The 18,532-nt window shown below is 41.1% G+C and overlaps 1 protein-coding gene across 2 annotated transcripts in view; it reads left to right on the plus strand.

The window, feature by feature from the left end:
* The first annotated feature begins 4,435 nt into the window (after window positions 1-4,435).
* GPC6 (glypican 6) overlaps window positions 4,436-18,532 on the plus strand; it is a 450,840-nt gene continuing 436,743 nt past the window's right edge. For both annotated transcript variants that reach the window (XM_018555360.1, XM_018555361.1), the window contains exon 1: window positions 4,436-4,760. In XM_018555360.1, the coding sequence (XP_018410862.1) occupies window positions 4,622-4,760 (139 nt within the window). In that variant the 5' untranslated portion in view covers window positions 4,436-4,621. The remainder of the gene's footprint in view (window positions 4,761-18,532) is intronic.

Here is an 18,532-nt window from a genome sequence, read left to right on the forward strand (position 1 = left end):
AACCATCACTTTGTCCTACAGGCATTTTATTATTTTAAATAGCCTAACTTTAATGGCAATAGGGGGAATACATATTTGGTAGTTTGGTGCAGAAAACCTTGCCGCACAAGAATGTGTTGATGTGCTGCAAACAAGGTGCATATTTGCCTGTGTCAGCAACAAGAACTTTGAGAAGGTACAACAATTGGGAGTCCCATATGATAGTCCCACAATGCATGTATAGACTATGTGGCTCTGACAGCCAATCAGAAAGAAGCAGTTAGTTCTTAATCTACCAACATTTGATTGGAAGGTTGTGGAAAAGACACCCCAAACTAAAAAAATAAAGGCAATAGTAAAACCTGTACCTATATATAACACTGAAAAATAAAAATCACAATGCTCAGAAAGTTACTGATGCAATAACTATTTGAGGAAATCTGTGAAAAAGACAGAAATGCACTATTTTTTTCAGATCGCACTGCACCAGGATGCGGGGCATTACCTCGCGCTCTGATGCGGACAAGTGCACTGCGGGCGGGGGGTTTTCTGGGGTGCCATTGACATGAATAGCACCACCATGCCCCCTCCTGCCCAACAAAGTGGCCCAGCCTGATTTATGCAATCGAGTGCTTCCTGGACTTGAACCAATGCTGGAACGCACTGGCTCCCTCAGGGCCCAGTGTGACTGGGCCCTGAGGGAGCAACCGACGGGGAGGAAGATAACAGGACAGTGGATTAAGGAATGTGTAATGCATTCTCAAACATTGTGCACTAATTCCTTCTTCAGCAGGAGGGAAAGACAATAATTAATTATTTCTTGAGTGCTTTGAGTGTGTCTTAAATGTATGTGTGTTTGATGTCCTGTAGAGTGTTCAGTAATGTAGTATTGTTATTAGACGTCCTGGACAATTGATACCTTCAGAGCTTTATGTCCTGTAATGCTGTACACAGGCTGGGGAGAGAAGCCATTGCTTGTGGCAGGAGGAGCAGGTATTTATACACCCAGAAGTGTAAAATAACTTTGGTGGCCAAGGAGCACTAAAGCATCAGCACAGGGCTGCTGGAAAGGTAAGAATAGAGCCTGTTCATTTACAGGTCTAATGTTTAATTGTAAGTGACCATGTTAATATATGTAATGTGTGTTTTACTGTGCATTGTGTTTAGGCAGGGAGCCATCTTTTAGATTGTAAGCCCTCACAGGCAGGGCCCTTCTTCTTGTCTTGAATTGTATTGTAATTGTAATGTCTTCCCTATATTGTAAAGTGCTGTGCAAACTGTTGGCGCTATGTACATCCTGTATTATAATAATAATAATCTTGTAAAATACAAAGTTGTCTCTAAGTATTATAGTTCGGAATTCACCATCTTCTATTGCATTGTTCTAAGCCCTGAAGAAGGGGGATGTGTTTGCCCCAAAACGCATTCACTGCACCCGGCTTCTCTTTCCTGTGAGCGCAGTATCCTTAAGATTCAGATATTTCCATACTGGCCTATTGGGAGATTAGCACCTATACTTCTACCTACCCAGATGTTTCAAGGCCCTATTTTCATTAATTAATCTGAGTGCATTATTTATTTAATTTTTTTTTTTTAATTTCCTTCCCCGGTAACATACAAGGTCTTTGAGCTCCATATTACCTCTCTCTGTTCCTTCAGTGCTCATTGGAGGTACAGACAGGGGAGGGGGTTGGCACAGCTCGTTCTGGCTCTGGCTAAAGTGACACTAAATTCTGGAGTTAAATCTTAAAAATACATTCAAGTACCTTAAGGCTGGGTTCACACCTGGGCGTACCGTAGGCGCGTTTTTTCTGCTCCTTTTTTTCGCGTTTTTTAACACGTTTTTTTTGTTCAGTGAAACACACGTTTTTATACCTCCCTGGCGGTAAGATTTATGTTTATTTATTTTTTCCTTTATTTTCTCTTTTTTTTCAGTTTTTTAAACTTTTTTTGTTTTTAAACTTTCAAACTTCCTGCCGGTTCCGCCCCCCTGTGACGCGGCCGCTCGCAAGGGAAGGAACCTGGAAGTCGGCAGCGGCCGGAGGACACAGCGGGGATCGCGGACATGGTAAGTCCTACTCTGTATTCCCGAGTGTGGCTCGGGGTTACCGCTTTGTTAACCCCGTGCCACACTCGGGAATAACAATGGATACGTGCTGAAAAACGCCCCAAAGAAGCTGCTGTACTTGTTTGGGCGTATGGCATTTTTCAGCGCGTTTCCATGGGCTGAAATACGCCCAGGTGGGAACCATGCCCATTATAAATTATTGGATTTCCCTTGCTGGGCGTTTTTTAGCGCTTCGATCAGCGCTGAAAAACACCCAGATGTGAACCAGGCCTAACTGTTAACAAAAATTTATCTTATTTGTGTATCACTCGGCTGTAGATCCTCAAATCATCTCTGACTTGGTGCTGACACTGTCCTTCCTCCTGGAGGGTGGCTACTTGTTCTCCATCGTCCCTGTGTGTGTGTTGTAAAGTAGTCACCACTCCAGGCTCACTCCTGTGATAGACTACAAATTAGTAAACTAAAATGAGATTGTAGTCCTTCAAGGGAGTGTGCTTGAAGAGGTGGCTACTTTACAATACACACAGGGACCATGGGGAACAAAAGTAGCCACCCTGCAGAAGGAAGGACAGTGTCAGCATGAATTCAGAGATGTTACCTTTACTATTAACAAAAATGTATCTTATTTGTGTATCACTCGGCTGTAGATCCTCAAATCAACTCTGACTTGGTGCTGACACTGTCCTTCCTCCTGGAGGGTGGCTACTTGTTCTCCATCGTCCCTGTGTGTGTGTTGTAAAGTAGTCACCACTCCAGGCTCACTCCTGTGATAGACTACAAATTAGTAAACTAAAATGAGATTGAAGTCCTTCAAGGGAGTGTGCTTGAAGAGGTGGATACTTTACCATACACACAGGGACCATGGGGCACAAAAGTAGCCACCCTGCAGAAGGAAGGACAGTGTCAGCATGAATTCAGAGATGTTACCTTTACTATTAACAAAAATGTATCTTATTTGTGTATCACTCGGCTGTAGATCCTCAAATCAACTCTGAATTGGTGCTGACACTGTCCTTCCTTCTGGAGGGGTGCTACTTTTGTTTTCCATTGTCTCTGTGTGTGTTGTAAAGTAGTCACCGCTCCAAGATCACTCTCATGATGGACTATAAGGTCAATACAAATTAGTAAACTTAAAGGGGTTCTAAAGCCTCCGTTTTTTTGCCTATATCTACTTCTAGCAAGCAGTTGATATAGGCAAAAAGTTTTAAAAAAACAAAAACGCTTTAACAGCGGTTTAAACTTCCCTCGTTATCGCTGCGCTCTCCCGCGCCGAGAATCCGGAACTGCTCGTGCGGCCGCAAAGGATCTTGGGGCGGGCGCATGCGCAGTTCGGATTCTCGGCCGGGAGACGAGCAGAGACGCAAGGTAAGTCCATGGACGTGTGCACCCACATGCAGACACCGCTGGATCGGAAGTGCCTGCTAGCAGAGAGGAGTCAGCGCTGCATCGGAGAGCTGCCGCACCACTGGAGGGACAGATGAAAAGGACAGGAAAGAAGAAGAAGATCGGATTAAGAGACATAATTTAAGGTAAGTGCTGACATTAACATTTGGGGAGGGAAAAAATGTTTTTACTTTAATGTCACTTTAACATGAGATTGTAGTCCATCATGGGAGCGAGCTTGGAGCGGTGACTACTTTACAACACACACACAGGGACCATGGGGAACAAAAGTAGCCACCCTCCAGAAGGAAGAACAGTGTCAGTACCAATTCAGAGATGATTTCAGGATGTACAGCTGAGTGATGCACAAATAAGATACATTTTTGTTAATAGTTAAGGTACTTGAATGCATTTTTAAGATTTAACTCCTTAGCTTAGTGCCACTTTAAATTTTAGACTGAGGTGCCTCAAGATTTGCATCCTTTTAAAGGGTGCAATGACAACAAAAAAAGGTAGAGGAGTGTTGCTATATTTAATAAAGTAAATAGACAGAGCCATGGTTACATATTATTATTATTATTTAATGGAGATCTAACAAACGCCTGAGCATTCTTGAAATAGTAAATGAGCTTTTTTCCCCCATCGCCCATGCTGTCGGTGGTAATGACAGCTGGCTGTAGAGAAGAAGGATGCCTGCAAATGATAGGCGGTGGGAGCCTGTGACTCCACTCCACATTTCCCTGTCAGCCTTGTTCCTAGATTGAGGCGATGCCTTGTACGGCACGTTTCTTTGCCTCTGTCTCTCTCCTCCTGGCTGTGTCTCCGGGATTTCGTGCTGTCAGTCGGGTCATGGAGCCGGTGTAGAGCAGATCTGGGTGCACTATGCTCAGCGTGACATCTGTACAGCGGCATCCAGCGCGGCCAGGTCACAGCACATAGCGCACACAGGTTAGTAGCGGAGTCGTGGCCAGGCTCTGCTCCCAGCAGCATCGGATCTGCCGCACACGCACACACACACTGCTCACTTCAAGGCTCTTTCCCGGAGGAAGTCTGATGAAAACTTTTCACCCATTTGTCAAGAGAGCTGCGGAGGGGCTGTGGACCCCCCTCTGAGGGTGTCGCTGCATTAGATGCCATTTGCTCTCCATCAGTGCGGGAATTAGGAATTGGGAAGTGATTGGAGGTCGCAGCATGCTTTGGATGTGGGGAGCCGTGCTGCTGTCACTTTGCTCCGGTGCTGAATGGAGAGCTCGTAGCTGCAATGAGGTCAGACAGGCGTACAGCGCTAAGGGATTCAGCCTGGTCAGTGTCCCCTACCAGCAGATAGCAGGTAAGGAGCAACATGCTTCCATCACCTATGTCTGACTATTCATCCCCTACATAGTCCCTAAACTCTCATCCCTATTAATGGAAATGCCATTTACCATGACAAATACAACTCTCCATCTCTGGCTGCGACATGCGATCCCTTTCATAGCACTACAGTCCCTAAACTCTCCTCCCTATCAATGGAACTGACATTGACCATGCCAAATACAACTTCCCAGCTTCGGGTGCGATATGCGATCCCCTTCACACCACTACAGTCCCTAAACTCTCATCCCTATGAATGACAAATGCAACGCTCTGGGTGCGATGTGTGATCCGCTTCACAGCACTACAGCCCCTAAACTCTCATCCCAATGAATGGAACTGACATTTACCGTCATAAATACAACTCTCCAGCTCTGGCTGCGACATGCGATCCCCTTCACAGCTCTACAGTCCCTAAACTCTCATCCCTATAAAAGGCAAATACAACGCTCCAGCTCATGGTGCAACATCCAATCTCTGTATGGGCTTAATTTCATCTTGCTCTGCCAATAATACCACTTGATTATGAGAAAAGAGTAAACACAATGTATCTGCCATAAATATTATTCTCTGTGTTATTTACAGTTCTGGTTTTAGTAGGATGTTTGTCTTTATACTGCTTGTAACATGATTCCATTTAAAGTAGATGTAAACTCAATCAATCGCTAGAATATAATGTCATCATTAAATATTTCATTTCATTTTCATAATTCATTATTATTAATTATTATTATTAATAATAATAATTATTATTTTTATTATGAATACTATTTTTAAGGATTCATATAGCCAATCTTTTCAATTTTTGCAGATTTTCTTTTCACCTTTTTTTCACTATTGGTTGAACTTCATTGACTTTTTTTCAACCTTTGTATATCTGCAGCTTTTATTAAAAGAATACCTGGTGATCTGTCCAGGAAGGTTCTTGTTATGGGGTGACAACGCTGTCTCCTCATTGTTGTCCTGTTTTCACCCTGTCACATGTGCTTCCAGTGGAAACTATAAGCAGCTGCACTGACGTTAATTTCACAGGCATGTCCTGCAGTGGTTACCATCAAGATGCCTGCCCTGGCACATGACATGTAGCCAATGCTGGGATGTGTGCATGTATATAGGAAGTGGCTGCAAAAAGACTGGATGAGATCAGAAGCAATCATATGCAAAAAAAAAAAAAGAAAGTGAAAACAGTATTTTCTAGAAAGAAAGAAAAAAAAGTGTCATCTGGTTAGGGTTTACTTCTACTTTAAACTGGCATGAAGTAAGTGCCGTAAGTGCATTTACCATGTTTATTTCTGGCTGTGGGGCCAATTGTGCTTGTCATCTCAGTCATTACACTGTGCTTTCTGCTCCTATCTCTGCTGGCATTGATGTAGACACATAGCTACCCCGTACATATCCTTCTATGTTCACGTATCAGTGATGTAAAGGTATGGAGAAAGTTAATCATGTAATGTTTTTCCATTTATTGTATCAGTATGCCTTTCCACTTAAGTTGTAGCTTGGTTTTATTTTAGATTCTTGGTTCTGTTGGGGGTCTATGGTAACATTTCAAGAAGCAGCTCAGGGTAATTGTCCACATAACAATAGATAAACTTTGCTAAAGCACCATGTTTTACCTCCATTGGTGTCCCAGCAGTGTGCTGTTATAGATCGTGTTTGTGTAATATGTTTCTTCTTCCTTGTCTGGCCACTGTATCTATTACGGCTGAATAATGTCTGCTTGGAGGTATTTAACCCTGCTTGTGTCTCATGACAATGTATCTCTTGCAGATTAATGTCCTGAATGATCTGTATTCTTTAAAAATGTTTATGCTGAATAGTTTCCACATGTATTCCCCTATGCTAGTTTATGTCTGTACTGGTAAAGACATCCCTGTAATCCCTTCATCAAAAATAAAAGAAATCTTGGGAAATACAATTACAATAATGCTGTAAATACAATACAAATAAAATGTACCTTCTTGTATGATGACTGCACACAGAAGAATGAATCAGACTTAAATATATAACATGAGCAGGGTTCATTTAGGAAACTTCTTTTTGTATATCTAGATATCTAGAATTAATTATTAGTTACTATGTTAGGTTGCTCTAATGCATTTGAAGCGTGCAGTTCATAGGATAATGCTGACTTGTATGTTTGCCAGCTGCTTTGTAACCATTCAATGAAAGGTGCACTCTGAGCTGCCAAAGCTGTCATTAGCAGTGGATCAGATATAGCTCATAGATTGATTGTATGTACTTGGTAGAATTCTTTGGATAGCATAAACCATAAACTTCTCCTCACCAGTGCGGCAGCAATCATGATTGATGGGCACCTGTGACACACGCTGCCCCTACAAGGCTGAGGATGAGAACTATGCAGTGATGGTTACCCTGCACCCTAACAGGCAAACTATCCAGTAATGGTTACCCTGCACCTTAACAGGCAGAACTATCCAGTAATGGTTATCCTGCACCCTAGAAGGCAGAGCTATGCAGTGATGGTTACCCTGCACCCTAACAGGCAGAACTATCCAGTAATGGTTATCCTGCACCCTAGCAGGCAGAGCTATGCAGTGATGGTTACTTTCAGCTTAACAGGCAGAACTATGCAGTGATGGTTACCCTGCACCCAAACAGGCAGAACTTTACAGTGATGGTTACTCCGCACCCTAGCAGGCAGAGGTATGCAGTGAAGGATATCCTGCACCCTAGCAGGCAGATGTATGCAGTGATGCTTACCTTTCAGCATAACCTCCCAAAAATAACTGTTATACCAGTTTTTTCTAAAGGTCCTTTTCAGCAGAGCTCAAATTCTGCTGAAAAGGATCTTTAGAAAAAACTGGTATAACAGTTATTTTTGGGAGGTTATGAATTGCCCCATGGATTAGTGACCACTTGAGTCCCCCCCAACTGATGACCGTTGGTATTTAAACCCGACCACTCCTCAGACTGATCAGTACTGGTCACCCCCCCTTCTTTCCTGATGTGCTCCCATGACAAATTCCTGTGGATGATGACTACCAATGACTCCTCCCTAATTAGACAGTGTCAGTGATCTGCCTCTTGAAGACCGCTGCACACTCTCCACAAGGTTAATTACTATGACCTGTCCTCCAACCTCAAAAACCACAAGCATGTCACTAGTATAAGCCCAGAGACAGGGTGTGCCATAGTGACAGGTGATTATGCAAAGCACAATGATTCAGCGTACTGACAGGTAATGTTCTGACTGTAATTTGAATAGTGACAGGTGACATGATGTGATGTGTTTTTTTCCCCCTCACCGGTTTACAGTATGTTACATTTTTATTTATTCTGCATAGAAATATTTTTATTAGACAGACACATCTTTTATCACCTATTAACAACTCATTAATTGATTTGCTTTTTATACTTTCCTCACAGAAATCAATACATTTAGTAAAAATACCAACACATACACAGTTCATTTCCTAACTTTTTTAACGTACGTACGACTGTAGTTTGTTACCATTCAACCAATGCACTTTTGCTAGTTTTTTTTATAAAGCATGCACAACAGATGGTTTGATAGGAGAAAGAGTAATGTTGCGACTGCACTGAGCAATAGTAAAAAATAACATATTTTTGTGTGCTGACTACTCTATACCAGCATTTCTACACCTTTTTTCAGTCACGGCACCCTTTAAATATATGCTATGCTTTGCTAAAAGCTATGTGTGCTCCATCCAAAATCCATACCAGACCCTCATCCCAGATAAGGATCGCAAATGAAAAACACACAAAAATTGAGTTCCCCTTTACATCAGAGTACACCCTTCAGATCAGAAGCCCTCCGTCATATTAGGAGTCCCTCTTTCACATCAGAATCTCCTCTTTCATATCAAAGCCCCCCTTTACGTCAGCAGCTCCCCCTTCCCATTAGGAGCCCCCTTTCCATCAGTCTCCCCACTTGCAAACACACACACTAGGAGCCCCCTTCACATCAGAAGCCCCCTTAATATCTGAGTCCTCTTTCACATCAGAGTCCTCCTCTTTTTACATCAGGAGCCCTCTTCAGATCAAAGGCATGATGCTTTATGAAAAATTTGAGGCCCAGTTAAGGAAGTCAGAAGGCACCCCGTCGTGCCATGGCTTCTGGTTAAGAAAGGCACATCTATACTATAGGCAGTACCCTCCTAACCATCTTGTCTTGAATTGTATTGTAACCGTCATGTCTTCCTTATATTGTAAAGTGCTGCTAGGACAATTATGATATAAATCCTGAATAATAATAATAATAAGCACAGCCTGAAAAGGGTCCAAGAGAGGTGTACAGCACGTGTAATATTTCTTACAATGTCTGTAGACCTCCAGACATTAAGATGAAAAGGAAGATAGGTGTCCTACTTATCTCCTGCCTCCCATACATTATACAATATCATGTTTCTGTATTTCAAAAAAAAAATATTTGCATGTATAACCTTCACATCAGCGTCCCCTCCTTTCACATCAGAATTTCCCTTTACATTAGAAGCTCCCCTTCATATCAAGAGTCCTTATCACAACAGAAGCCTCTCTTCACATCAGAGCCCCCTTCTTTCACATAAGAATTCCCTCTTCACATCAGAAGCTCCCCTTCACATCGGGAGCCCTTATCACATCAGAGGCCCCTCCCCCCCCTTTCACATCAGAATTTCCCTCCTTTCACATCAGAATTTCCCTTTACATTAGAAGCTCCCCTTCATATCAAGAGCCCTTATCACATCAGAAGCCTCTCTTCACATCAGAGCCTTCTTCTTTCACATCAGAATCCCTCCTTCACATCAGGAGCCTTCCTTTCACATCAGAGTCCCCCCCCCCCCCCCTCACATCAGAAGCCTTATTTTCACATCAGAGTCACCCTTTACACCAGCAGCTCTTTTCAAATCAGAAGCATGCATGCACAGTGCAAAAAGAAAGATACATTCATGGAAGTCTCACTGCAAGGATTAAGTGTATTTCTGCCCTGAGTTCTTCTTTAAAGCTTTCTTTTAAAGTTTTGGATAGAGTGAAGGATTAGAACCCCTGTGTAGTTTTTACTGCTGTCCTAGGCTCTGTTAGATTTCACTTCACCTACTGTCACGGTGACAAGGATGTAGCCAGACAGGAAGTCAGGAAAAATCTGCAACTAGGACAGAGACAGAAATAATAACATAATGAGTTCTATCCGTACCATTGGCCTATATGTTGTTGTTGAAGATTTTCCCTCACTTCCTGTCTGGAAAAACTATTGTCACCGTGACAGTAAGTGAGGGAAAATCTCTCTAATGAGATTGTAAGCTCTCACAGGCATGGGCCCTTCTAACCCTCTTGTATTGAATTGCATTGTAACTGTACTGTCTTCCTTCATATTGTAAAGCACTGCCGAAGCTGTTGGCGCTATTTAAATCTTGTATTAAATTATAATAATTATGGAGCCCTGGATAGACATTAGAAGGGGTTCTTATCCTTCCCCACACTATCCAAGCCCAGAAAAAAAGTTTTGGCTGGACATACTTTTTAGGTCTCATATACACAGGTGCTGAGCCCATACAATGTAGATTCCTCGCACTGCCTCCCATAGAAGTCAACGACTGGATGAGGGTATATGCCAGTATTTACATATAGCAGCGTATGCGCATAGATCAAAATCCATGGACACAGAAAACCTGTTTCCAGAGATTTACATCCACACCCAAATGCAGCTGCAGTTCTTTTGCATTCCTACATAAACCTATTGAACTCTTCACCCTTTTGTGAATAACCCTGTGAATTATAGACCAAAAATGCAGCAAAAGTCATAATTCAGGCAGCATTTCAGAGGGAGGGCAACAATGGCAGTCTTCATATTTCTCTAATGCCGGATGTACTTTAAACATTTTTTGTTACCTTTCCTATTCATATAAAAATACTATGTAATACTAATAATAATGTATGCATGTGCAGGCTCTTGAAATATCTCTTGTGGTTTATAGGAAATGGCATTGATCATTATAACTACCGAAAATGTACTGGACATTGCAGGTGTCACATGGCAGAGAACTGACCGATCACAAGCCGCTGATTGCTCCATTCACGGTCTTCTTAATGCAGAGAATGCCAGTCACCACTCCCATGGGGATTCACCCCCTCCCCTTTCTCTATTTCTTCAGCATTCATTGGAGGAACCGACAAGAGAGAGGGCACGCACAGCTTGCTCTGGCTCTAGAGAGATGGGGCCAGCTGTCAATCAGGCAGTGGGGTGGATCTGGACAATATTTCCCAGCCGTTTTGCGGCTCCGCACTACCAGCATATAGCAAACAGTAGCCCACTACATGCTGACTTTGGGTCACGGAAGGACATTAGTAAATGTACTCCTGTGAACAAAAAAAGTTTTGGCTTTAGTGTTTTTCTCAGGGTTTGTGTTGTTTATTGAGAATCCAGGGCATTTCTGTGCATAGGTCCCTAAGCAGTCACAGGGTATGGCACAGCTCTAGGTAATGTTTTTTTCCTGTAAGCTAGTATTACTGGTTATTAGGGCTGCAAAGGGAATTATTTTGCTAGTCTCACTCATATGTTTGTATTGTTCATCTGAATTCTAAAAAGGTTGAGAATTGTACAGAGAGACAATTTAATTGCGTCCCTGTACCAATTTGTGTTATACCATGCATATATATTGTGGCGCACAAACGAAGCAGAGAAAGGCTCTGGGAATTTAGATAACAAAGTAAAGAAAATGCCGAAGGCAAGTTTGTAAAGCATTGAAAATCCCAGATCTGAAGCTTTCTTAAATGAAATATTCCCTGAAATGGCTATACCATATGTTTAACACAAAGCACACTTGTTTTACTATTATGTTTGTTTTTGTTATCATTGGTAAAGCACATGGAAGCCAGTTTTATGGCTGACATGGTCCTTGACAAGCTGTATAATATGAAATATTGAGTTTGTTTTAAATGCAAGCAATAATGATGTCAGTATATAGGCAACTCAAATTAAAAACAATGGACCTGAACCATTGCTGTTCCTACTATACGAAAACGTGCAATTCTTTTCTCTAGGAGCATCCTCTGAGGATGGACAAGACAGAGTTGTTTCCTTCCCTGAATGGTCTTTCAACTGTTTATGGTTTTCCCCAGTGTCTGCAGGGACAGGACCAGCCTTGATCAGAGGTGTGTGGCTTAACATCCAAGTGTTGGCTTGTAGTACAACTTTCTTCTATGTGGATGGTTTAGATCCCTTGTCAGGTTTTTATTGCTGTCTCTGTTCCCATGGGGGAGATTTCTTTACAGTGGGCATAGTGACAGCAATAATACAATGATTTTAACCCTTCCATTCTGTATCCAAAAAAAAGAAGTTTTGACTTTAGATACATTTTAAAGTAATTTTGATGTGACAAATGGGATATGCGTATTCTTCCATTTCTTGTTACTGCATAAGATTTGTAGATTAGCCACTAGAATGAACCCTGTATTGCACTGCAAGGACTTATCCTCCATGCTTAAATCATATGTAAACCAACAACAGGAGTCCTCAGATGTGGTGGTTGCATTAGTTTTCTTTTTTCAGGCCTTTTTTTTCTTTATTTTCACCCAGTGATCCTGCCAATAAACACACATCCATCCATTGGGTGGCCAAACTCACTCCTCCACCATATTTACGGAAGGAGCCATGGTTGGCACCCAGGCTGCTCTTCTGATTTCAATCACAAATAGGTCTTCCTCTTTTCATCTCTGTTACATGGGAGGTGAGGGAAATACGTTGTTTATAGAAGATAGCTTTAAAGGAAGATACAGTTGTCTGTATAAACAGTTCAGCTCACAGGAAGTGACAAGGACACAGCATTTTCGGCAAGAGCAACAGGTATTTTCTGTACTTGATAAAAATGTTCTTAGCTTGAAAGGTAAAAATGAATGCAGCCACCACATATAAGAACAGGTAGCTGCACTATATTCCATTCCGATCTATTGAGCCGACGTATGACAGTTTCATTGTCACGCGTCGGCTCGAACTATGAGGTTGATTGAAAATCCCTCACCTCATAGTTCTCCTTTAAGCAGTTTTATACAGTTTGATGTTTTGAAGTAGACCCCCTCCCCAAAGACAAATTGTCGTGGTGCAGTCCCATGTTTTTTTATATAGGTATTGTTGTATGTGCCTTTTCTGTAGCTCAACTTCCTGATTTCTCAAGGCACTGGGAACGTAGCTCTGGCCTTACAGAAGGCTACATCACCAGTGCCTTCCAGAGAATTGTCCCAATCTTGAGGGAAAAAAGGTATTTTTCTGAGATCTCACACAATCTCTGGTTAAAAAAAAAAGCCTTTTTCTTACAAGCAGTGGTAAGATCTGGTACAGACATCGTCGGTGAGTCAGCTCAAAGAACAAGAACAAAGAAGAAGGCAAACCAATTACATTTTTTTTTAAATGTCAGCTTTGGAGCACAGACAGGACAGTGCAGTGGGCACCTGGCTACATATTACAGGGAGAATTATGTTGATAAAGGTAAAAAAAAGTTTCTGCATTTACATTTAAATAGTTTTTGCTCTATAGTAAGGGGGGGTCTACACATTTTTTTTTATCAGTGTTTATTACACATCATCATTGTTCATGATTGAACAGCACTAGTATTCAAATCTGACAAAACTGGCCAGTCTCCATAAAATTCAGACACACTTGGAGCACACTCAAGTTCTGTTGAAGTTCATTATAGGGAGGAATGTACTAGGGGAACAGCTACACATCAGATATTTTAATGTTTCGCCGTAGGAGGTTAACCCCTTGTTGACAGATGTCTCATCTGGCACAAAGGTAATGATCCAAATCTTTATTGATATTAACAGTAGCAGCACAGTGAAGTGTTGTTCTAGTGTTTGTTAATCCATTGCTACATGCTGGTCAAGTGCCTTTTTTTTTTTAATAGCACTGTCAGTCTACTGAGGACCTGTATTGCCTACTAGCCAAATGGAAATTGTTTATGTAAGAACAGAAAAAAGAAGTAGAATACAAGCCATTACTGGTTACACACAATATTGGTGCTCTTGTTCTTTACAGGCGTTTTTTTAATCAGGCAATATGCAAAAGTTTGTAATAATTTGAATAAAGTAAATGACCAATTGCATGGATCTGTTTTTGAATGTCCCCTTAAAGGGATATTGAAGTCAAAAAGTGTTTAACCTTTTTCTAGTGCTGATTAAATCACTTACAATGGATGCTGCTTCTTTATGTGTAAATGTTTTAGTTTCCTGAGCAATGGTCCTGATATCCTGTTTCAGGGTGGCTCCTTTCCCTTGCAGGGTCCTATGGAGCCATCCATGTGTGTGCTAGGAAGCGGTGTGTCTCTACAAAGCTTCTACAAGACTCTCCACTCCACTGCTCCCTTCTGTTCCACCCCCTCCATGTTTATATATGGACAACTGCACTGTCCGTTCTGATCATGTACTAGACAGAAAGTTCAGGGAAGTGGAGCGGAGAGAGTTGGAGCCAACTGTTTGGAAACACAATGATTGTAAGTGTTTGGGTAATAATCTAAAGCAGAGCAGAGCAATGTATATCTGTTTGCTCTGGATTTCTTATTGATATAAAGATTGAGACTTTAATACTACTTTAAGTTATGGGTTTATAATGGAAATAAAGCTAACCTGTGACATGTGTGACTTCTACAGGATAGCCAAGCCAAGATCACATCTAGCCATCAATGACTATTAGACATGTGCGATTCGTTCCATTCCGAATCGAAATTCGGACGAATTTTCGGGAATTCGGAGATTCGGATTATTCCTAAAACGAATACAAACGAATCGAACTAAAACGAATACAAACGAATCGAAATTCGGATTACATCGATGGAGCCATTTTTTAAATTATTAATTAAAGGAATAGTCAAAAATTGAGTCTTTGGGGTCTATTCACGAAGCTGCCGAGGGCAGCCGAGTGAATGACCGATCTGAAGTGAAGTGAGCCGAACACTGTTCGGCTATTCACTTCAGGCTTGTACGGCTAATATCAGCCGTACATCGGCTGAAATCACCCTTACTCATTCACAAAGGGGGGAGGGCAGCATCTGGGCGCCCCCTTATTTAAAGGGATACCCCAATGCAAATAAGCCCCCTTGCCCGCAGACCCCCACAACCACCGGGTCAGGGTTGTGAGGAAGAGGCCCTTGTCCCCAATCGGCACGGGGACACCCTCCCAATGCCGAGGGCACGTGGCCTGGTAAGGCGCAGGGAGGGGGGGGCGCTCGATCGCCCCCCCTTTCCTGTCCTGCCGGGCCAGTGCTCGGAACGTTTTTTCCCCCATTTTTTTGGGCTGGGGTTCCCCCTTAAAATTCCTACCAGACCTAAAGGGTCTGGTATGAATTGGGGGGGAACCTCATGCTTTTTTTTCCCATCTTCTGCAGACTGTAAAAAACAAAAACAAAAAAAACTACATTTTTCCCCCCCTAATGTCACTTTGCTGCTAACGACATTTCCTCCAATAAACGAAATTTCGACCGGACTACCGCTAACGAATTTCGTCCGAATCCCGAAACTAATTCAATTGCGGACCCGAATCCGAAAAATTACTACTGCTAACGAATTTCGTCCAAATCCGAATCCCGCAACGAATTCAATTGCGGACCTGAATCCGAAAAACGAAATATCCGAAAATCCGAATCAAAACTAATCTAAACTAAACAAATGTTTTGCTGGTGCACATGTCTAATGACTATGGCACAGCTGAGAAGCATTTTCATTGCACACACTGTCACATCTCTTCGAGGCAGCAAATGCTGATTTCCTGACTTTGTAAGCCTATTTTTTATTTTTATCCTGACCGGAGTTCTACATTATAATGTACGCTGTACCTGAGAACCTGCCATAGCGTTTAGATAGTGTATTGGCACAAATGCTCATTAAATAAATTATTAACACTGAGAAATTATACAAGGTTACAGACTGCAAAGTGAGCGTTTAAAAATGGTGCATTGTAATTCAAGCTATCAAAGCTTTGCTTGATAACTTGACTGCAAAATTATTATGTGTCATTTTGTTTGAGTGTTTTAAGAAGGTAAGTAAATTGCACAAAATGTCACATAGGAAGCATCTTGAAAACACCGAACACCTGCTTTTAGAAAGTACACAGTGGTGTACATTTTAGTATTTCCCAGCCATTAAATCAAAATCTATAACCATCACACAGACACCCTGGGCTATTTTGCCTCTTAAAACACTTATTTTAGTTTCTAAACTTCTGGCTCATGAATATTTGATTTCTAATATTGATATAACATTTTGTGTATAAATGAATATGAAAGGATAATTTTATCAAAGGGCCAAGACTGCAGCAATCTACAATTCGGGATGTACTTGGTTATTATAATATTTTCATATATATTGATTTTAAATGTTCTCGTTATCAAAAAGGGACAGTTTGTTTTTTTCTTCTGCAGTATGTCATTTGCTAACATAAGTAGAACTGAATAGTTTGTGAACAAGTAAACTCAATTTACAATTCAAAGCTCCTGACTGCTTATAGTGAGATATAGGGGTTGATTTACTAACCTTATAAACACACCACGAACATGTATACACCTCTGTAGTGTGTTCCCTCCCAGCATGATCTATGGGTGGAATCTAAACACCTTTGTAGTGTGTACACACCCAGCAGGTGTGTTGTGCAAAGCCCTGCATGAATTACAAGGTGATGTTGTGTAAATTAGCTCTATGTTGTGTTGCTTGCGTTGATGAATGCAGGAATGTAAATGCATGAGCTAACCATTTTTGTCTAAACTGTGAAGCAGCATTATATATGCATCATGTGCATGATTTTTCCATATATGGCATTAGTGGAAATATGCTTTTAGAGACTTTTTGGTTGATAAATACGTTTTGCTGTGTGAAAATCACACGCACCTGGTGAGTGCGTGTGTTTAGGTTAGTAAATCACCCCCATAGAGAGTGAGATATAGATAATGAGCCTGATTTACTAAATGAGTTGAGAATCTTCACACAATATATTGTGTGAATATTCACTTCAATGATCACGTCATATGACCCACATGTGCGTTGTGGTGCGCTCTGTGTGTGTGTGTTGAAATACTATTCTAAATAAATGGTAACACAATGCACATACTACCGTGCAGTAGTGTGCATTGTGGTAACGTGTAAGACAACCTCTTATCCCAACACAGTGTAAAACCAACCTAAATCTGTCATAAGGTTAGAGTAAATCACCCCATTCAATCTACTGGGTTCATCGCTAATTTCACACTTTAAAAAAAATCATTTTATAGATCACAAGTGAAAACATAATCGAGAGTGAACCTCTCTTCTTCAGGTCAGAAGCAATACTGAGCAATATATATATATATATACTGTATTTCTATAAAAAGGTTCAATTTAAACCACTAAAAGTGTTATTAAAACCTTCATCTTATCTCTTAATCTCGTTTGCTACTTTAAACCAGTGTACAGGAAAAGTAATGGTGAAACCAATAATTTTTTGCATATAAATTCTTAATGGTCTGTATAACTAGAGGAAAGGGGGTGACGGGGCATTGCCTAAATACATTGTGCAGGAAGGTGTCCCTCTTTCTCATTTCAGAAAGTTGGGAGGTATGCAGAAGCTGTGTTTCAGTGAACATGGGAGGCATAATTTACTAAAGTGTTAATTGAACGGTTGAGTTGAGGTAAAAGGAACCTGGTTTGATTTATTGAACTGTAAGGTGAACTTGTGTTCCTTCAAGCGCCTATTCAAGTGCATCCTCATCACATGGATATTGAAGTAAACAAAGGCTCATTTCACTTTCCTCTTTAGTGAATCCTGCCATGGCACTTAACTTCATATCACCTCATTTACACAAACTCAGGCATCGTGTTTACATAGCTATTTAATCTTTATGATTTTGCTTTCAAAACGTAGCAATAGAAGTCATGACAGTGAGGGGCACAAATGCTTTAAACAAAGGATTTATACATGCTTGGGGAGAAAAAAAACTTCTTTTTTTTTCCAAATCTGCATTTTGACAGAGTTCCCAGATATTTTCGTAGAGCTCTGCTGACTTTTTTCAGGTTTCTTGAGTTGCCCTGCTGTGACAACATGGAGGGCTTCCACACAGGCACTGCATGGCCACTAGGGGGCTCTGTAGTGTAAGTAGAATGCTGTATAATGGGACTCAATCTGTGCTGTAAAAATTGCCATCATCAGTGAGAGAGCTTGTGCTATGCGTGCGTGGCCGACAAACTATGACTCCTAGTAAAGTAAACCATAATACTCTTACACTTTGTATTATTAAATAATATATGTTACAATGATACGTACTCCTTTTACAAGGATACGTACTCCTATGATATGGACTCCTTTTTTAACCTTTTCAATCATGTGAATGCGCTGCTTATCTTGCAGGGATTCATACACCAGGAATGTTAAGAAACATTTGAGCAGGGTTATTCTCTATCAAACATCTTCAGTGTTTAATAGTATAGAAAGAAAATTCAAACAAGCTATAAAAGGTAAAATACTGTATATACAGCTGCATAGAATTTTTCAGCGTATTAGTGCACTTATTTTCTGGGAAATAATGATTTGTCAGTCTATGTGGTGTATAACAAAAAACAAGGCTACATGAGCCTTATGAATAGGTGCAGCACTATAGCTGAACTTCAGGATAAGCAATTATTGTATAAATACAAAAAAGGCATTCAAATATAAATATAAATGTAAAAATATAAAATGGCATGTGTATTCTTACCTATTTGTGTGCTTTGTGTATTTTTTCCAGATCTGTGCAGCACTCCAGGCTGACATTTTGCCTCTGTGCAGGAAGC

This window comes from Nanorana parkeri, unplaced genomic scaffold (assembly GCF_000935625.1).
Source record: "Nanorana parkeri isolate BGI_ZX_2015 unplaced genomic scaffold, ASM93562v1 scaffold193, whole genome shotgun sequence".
Taxonomy (NCBI): domain Eukaryota; kingdom Metazoa; phylum Chordata; class Amphibia; order Anura; family Dicroglossidae; genus Nanorana; species Nanorana parkeri.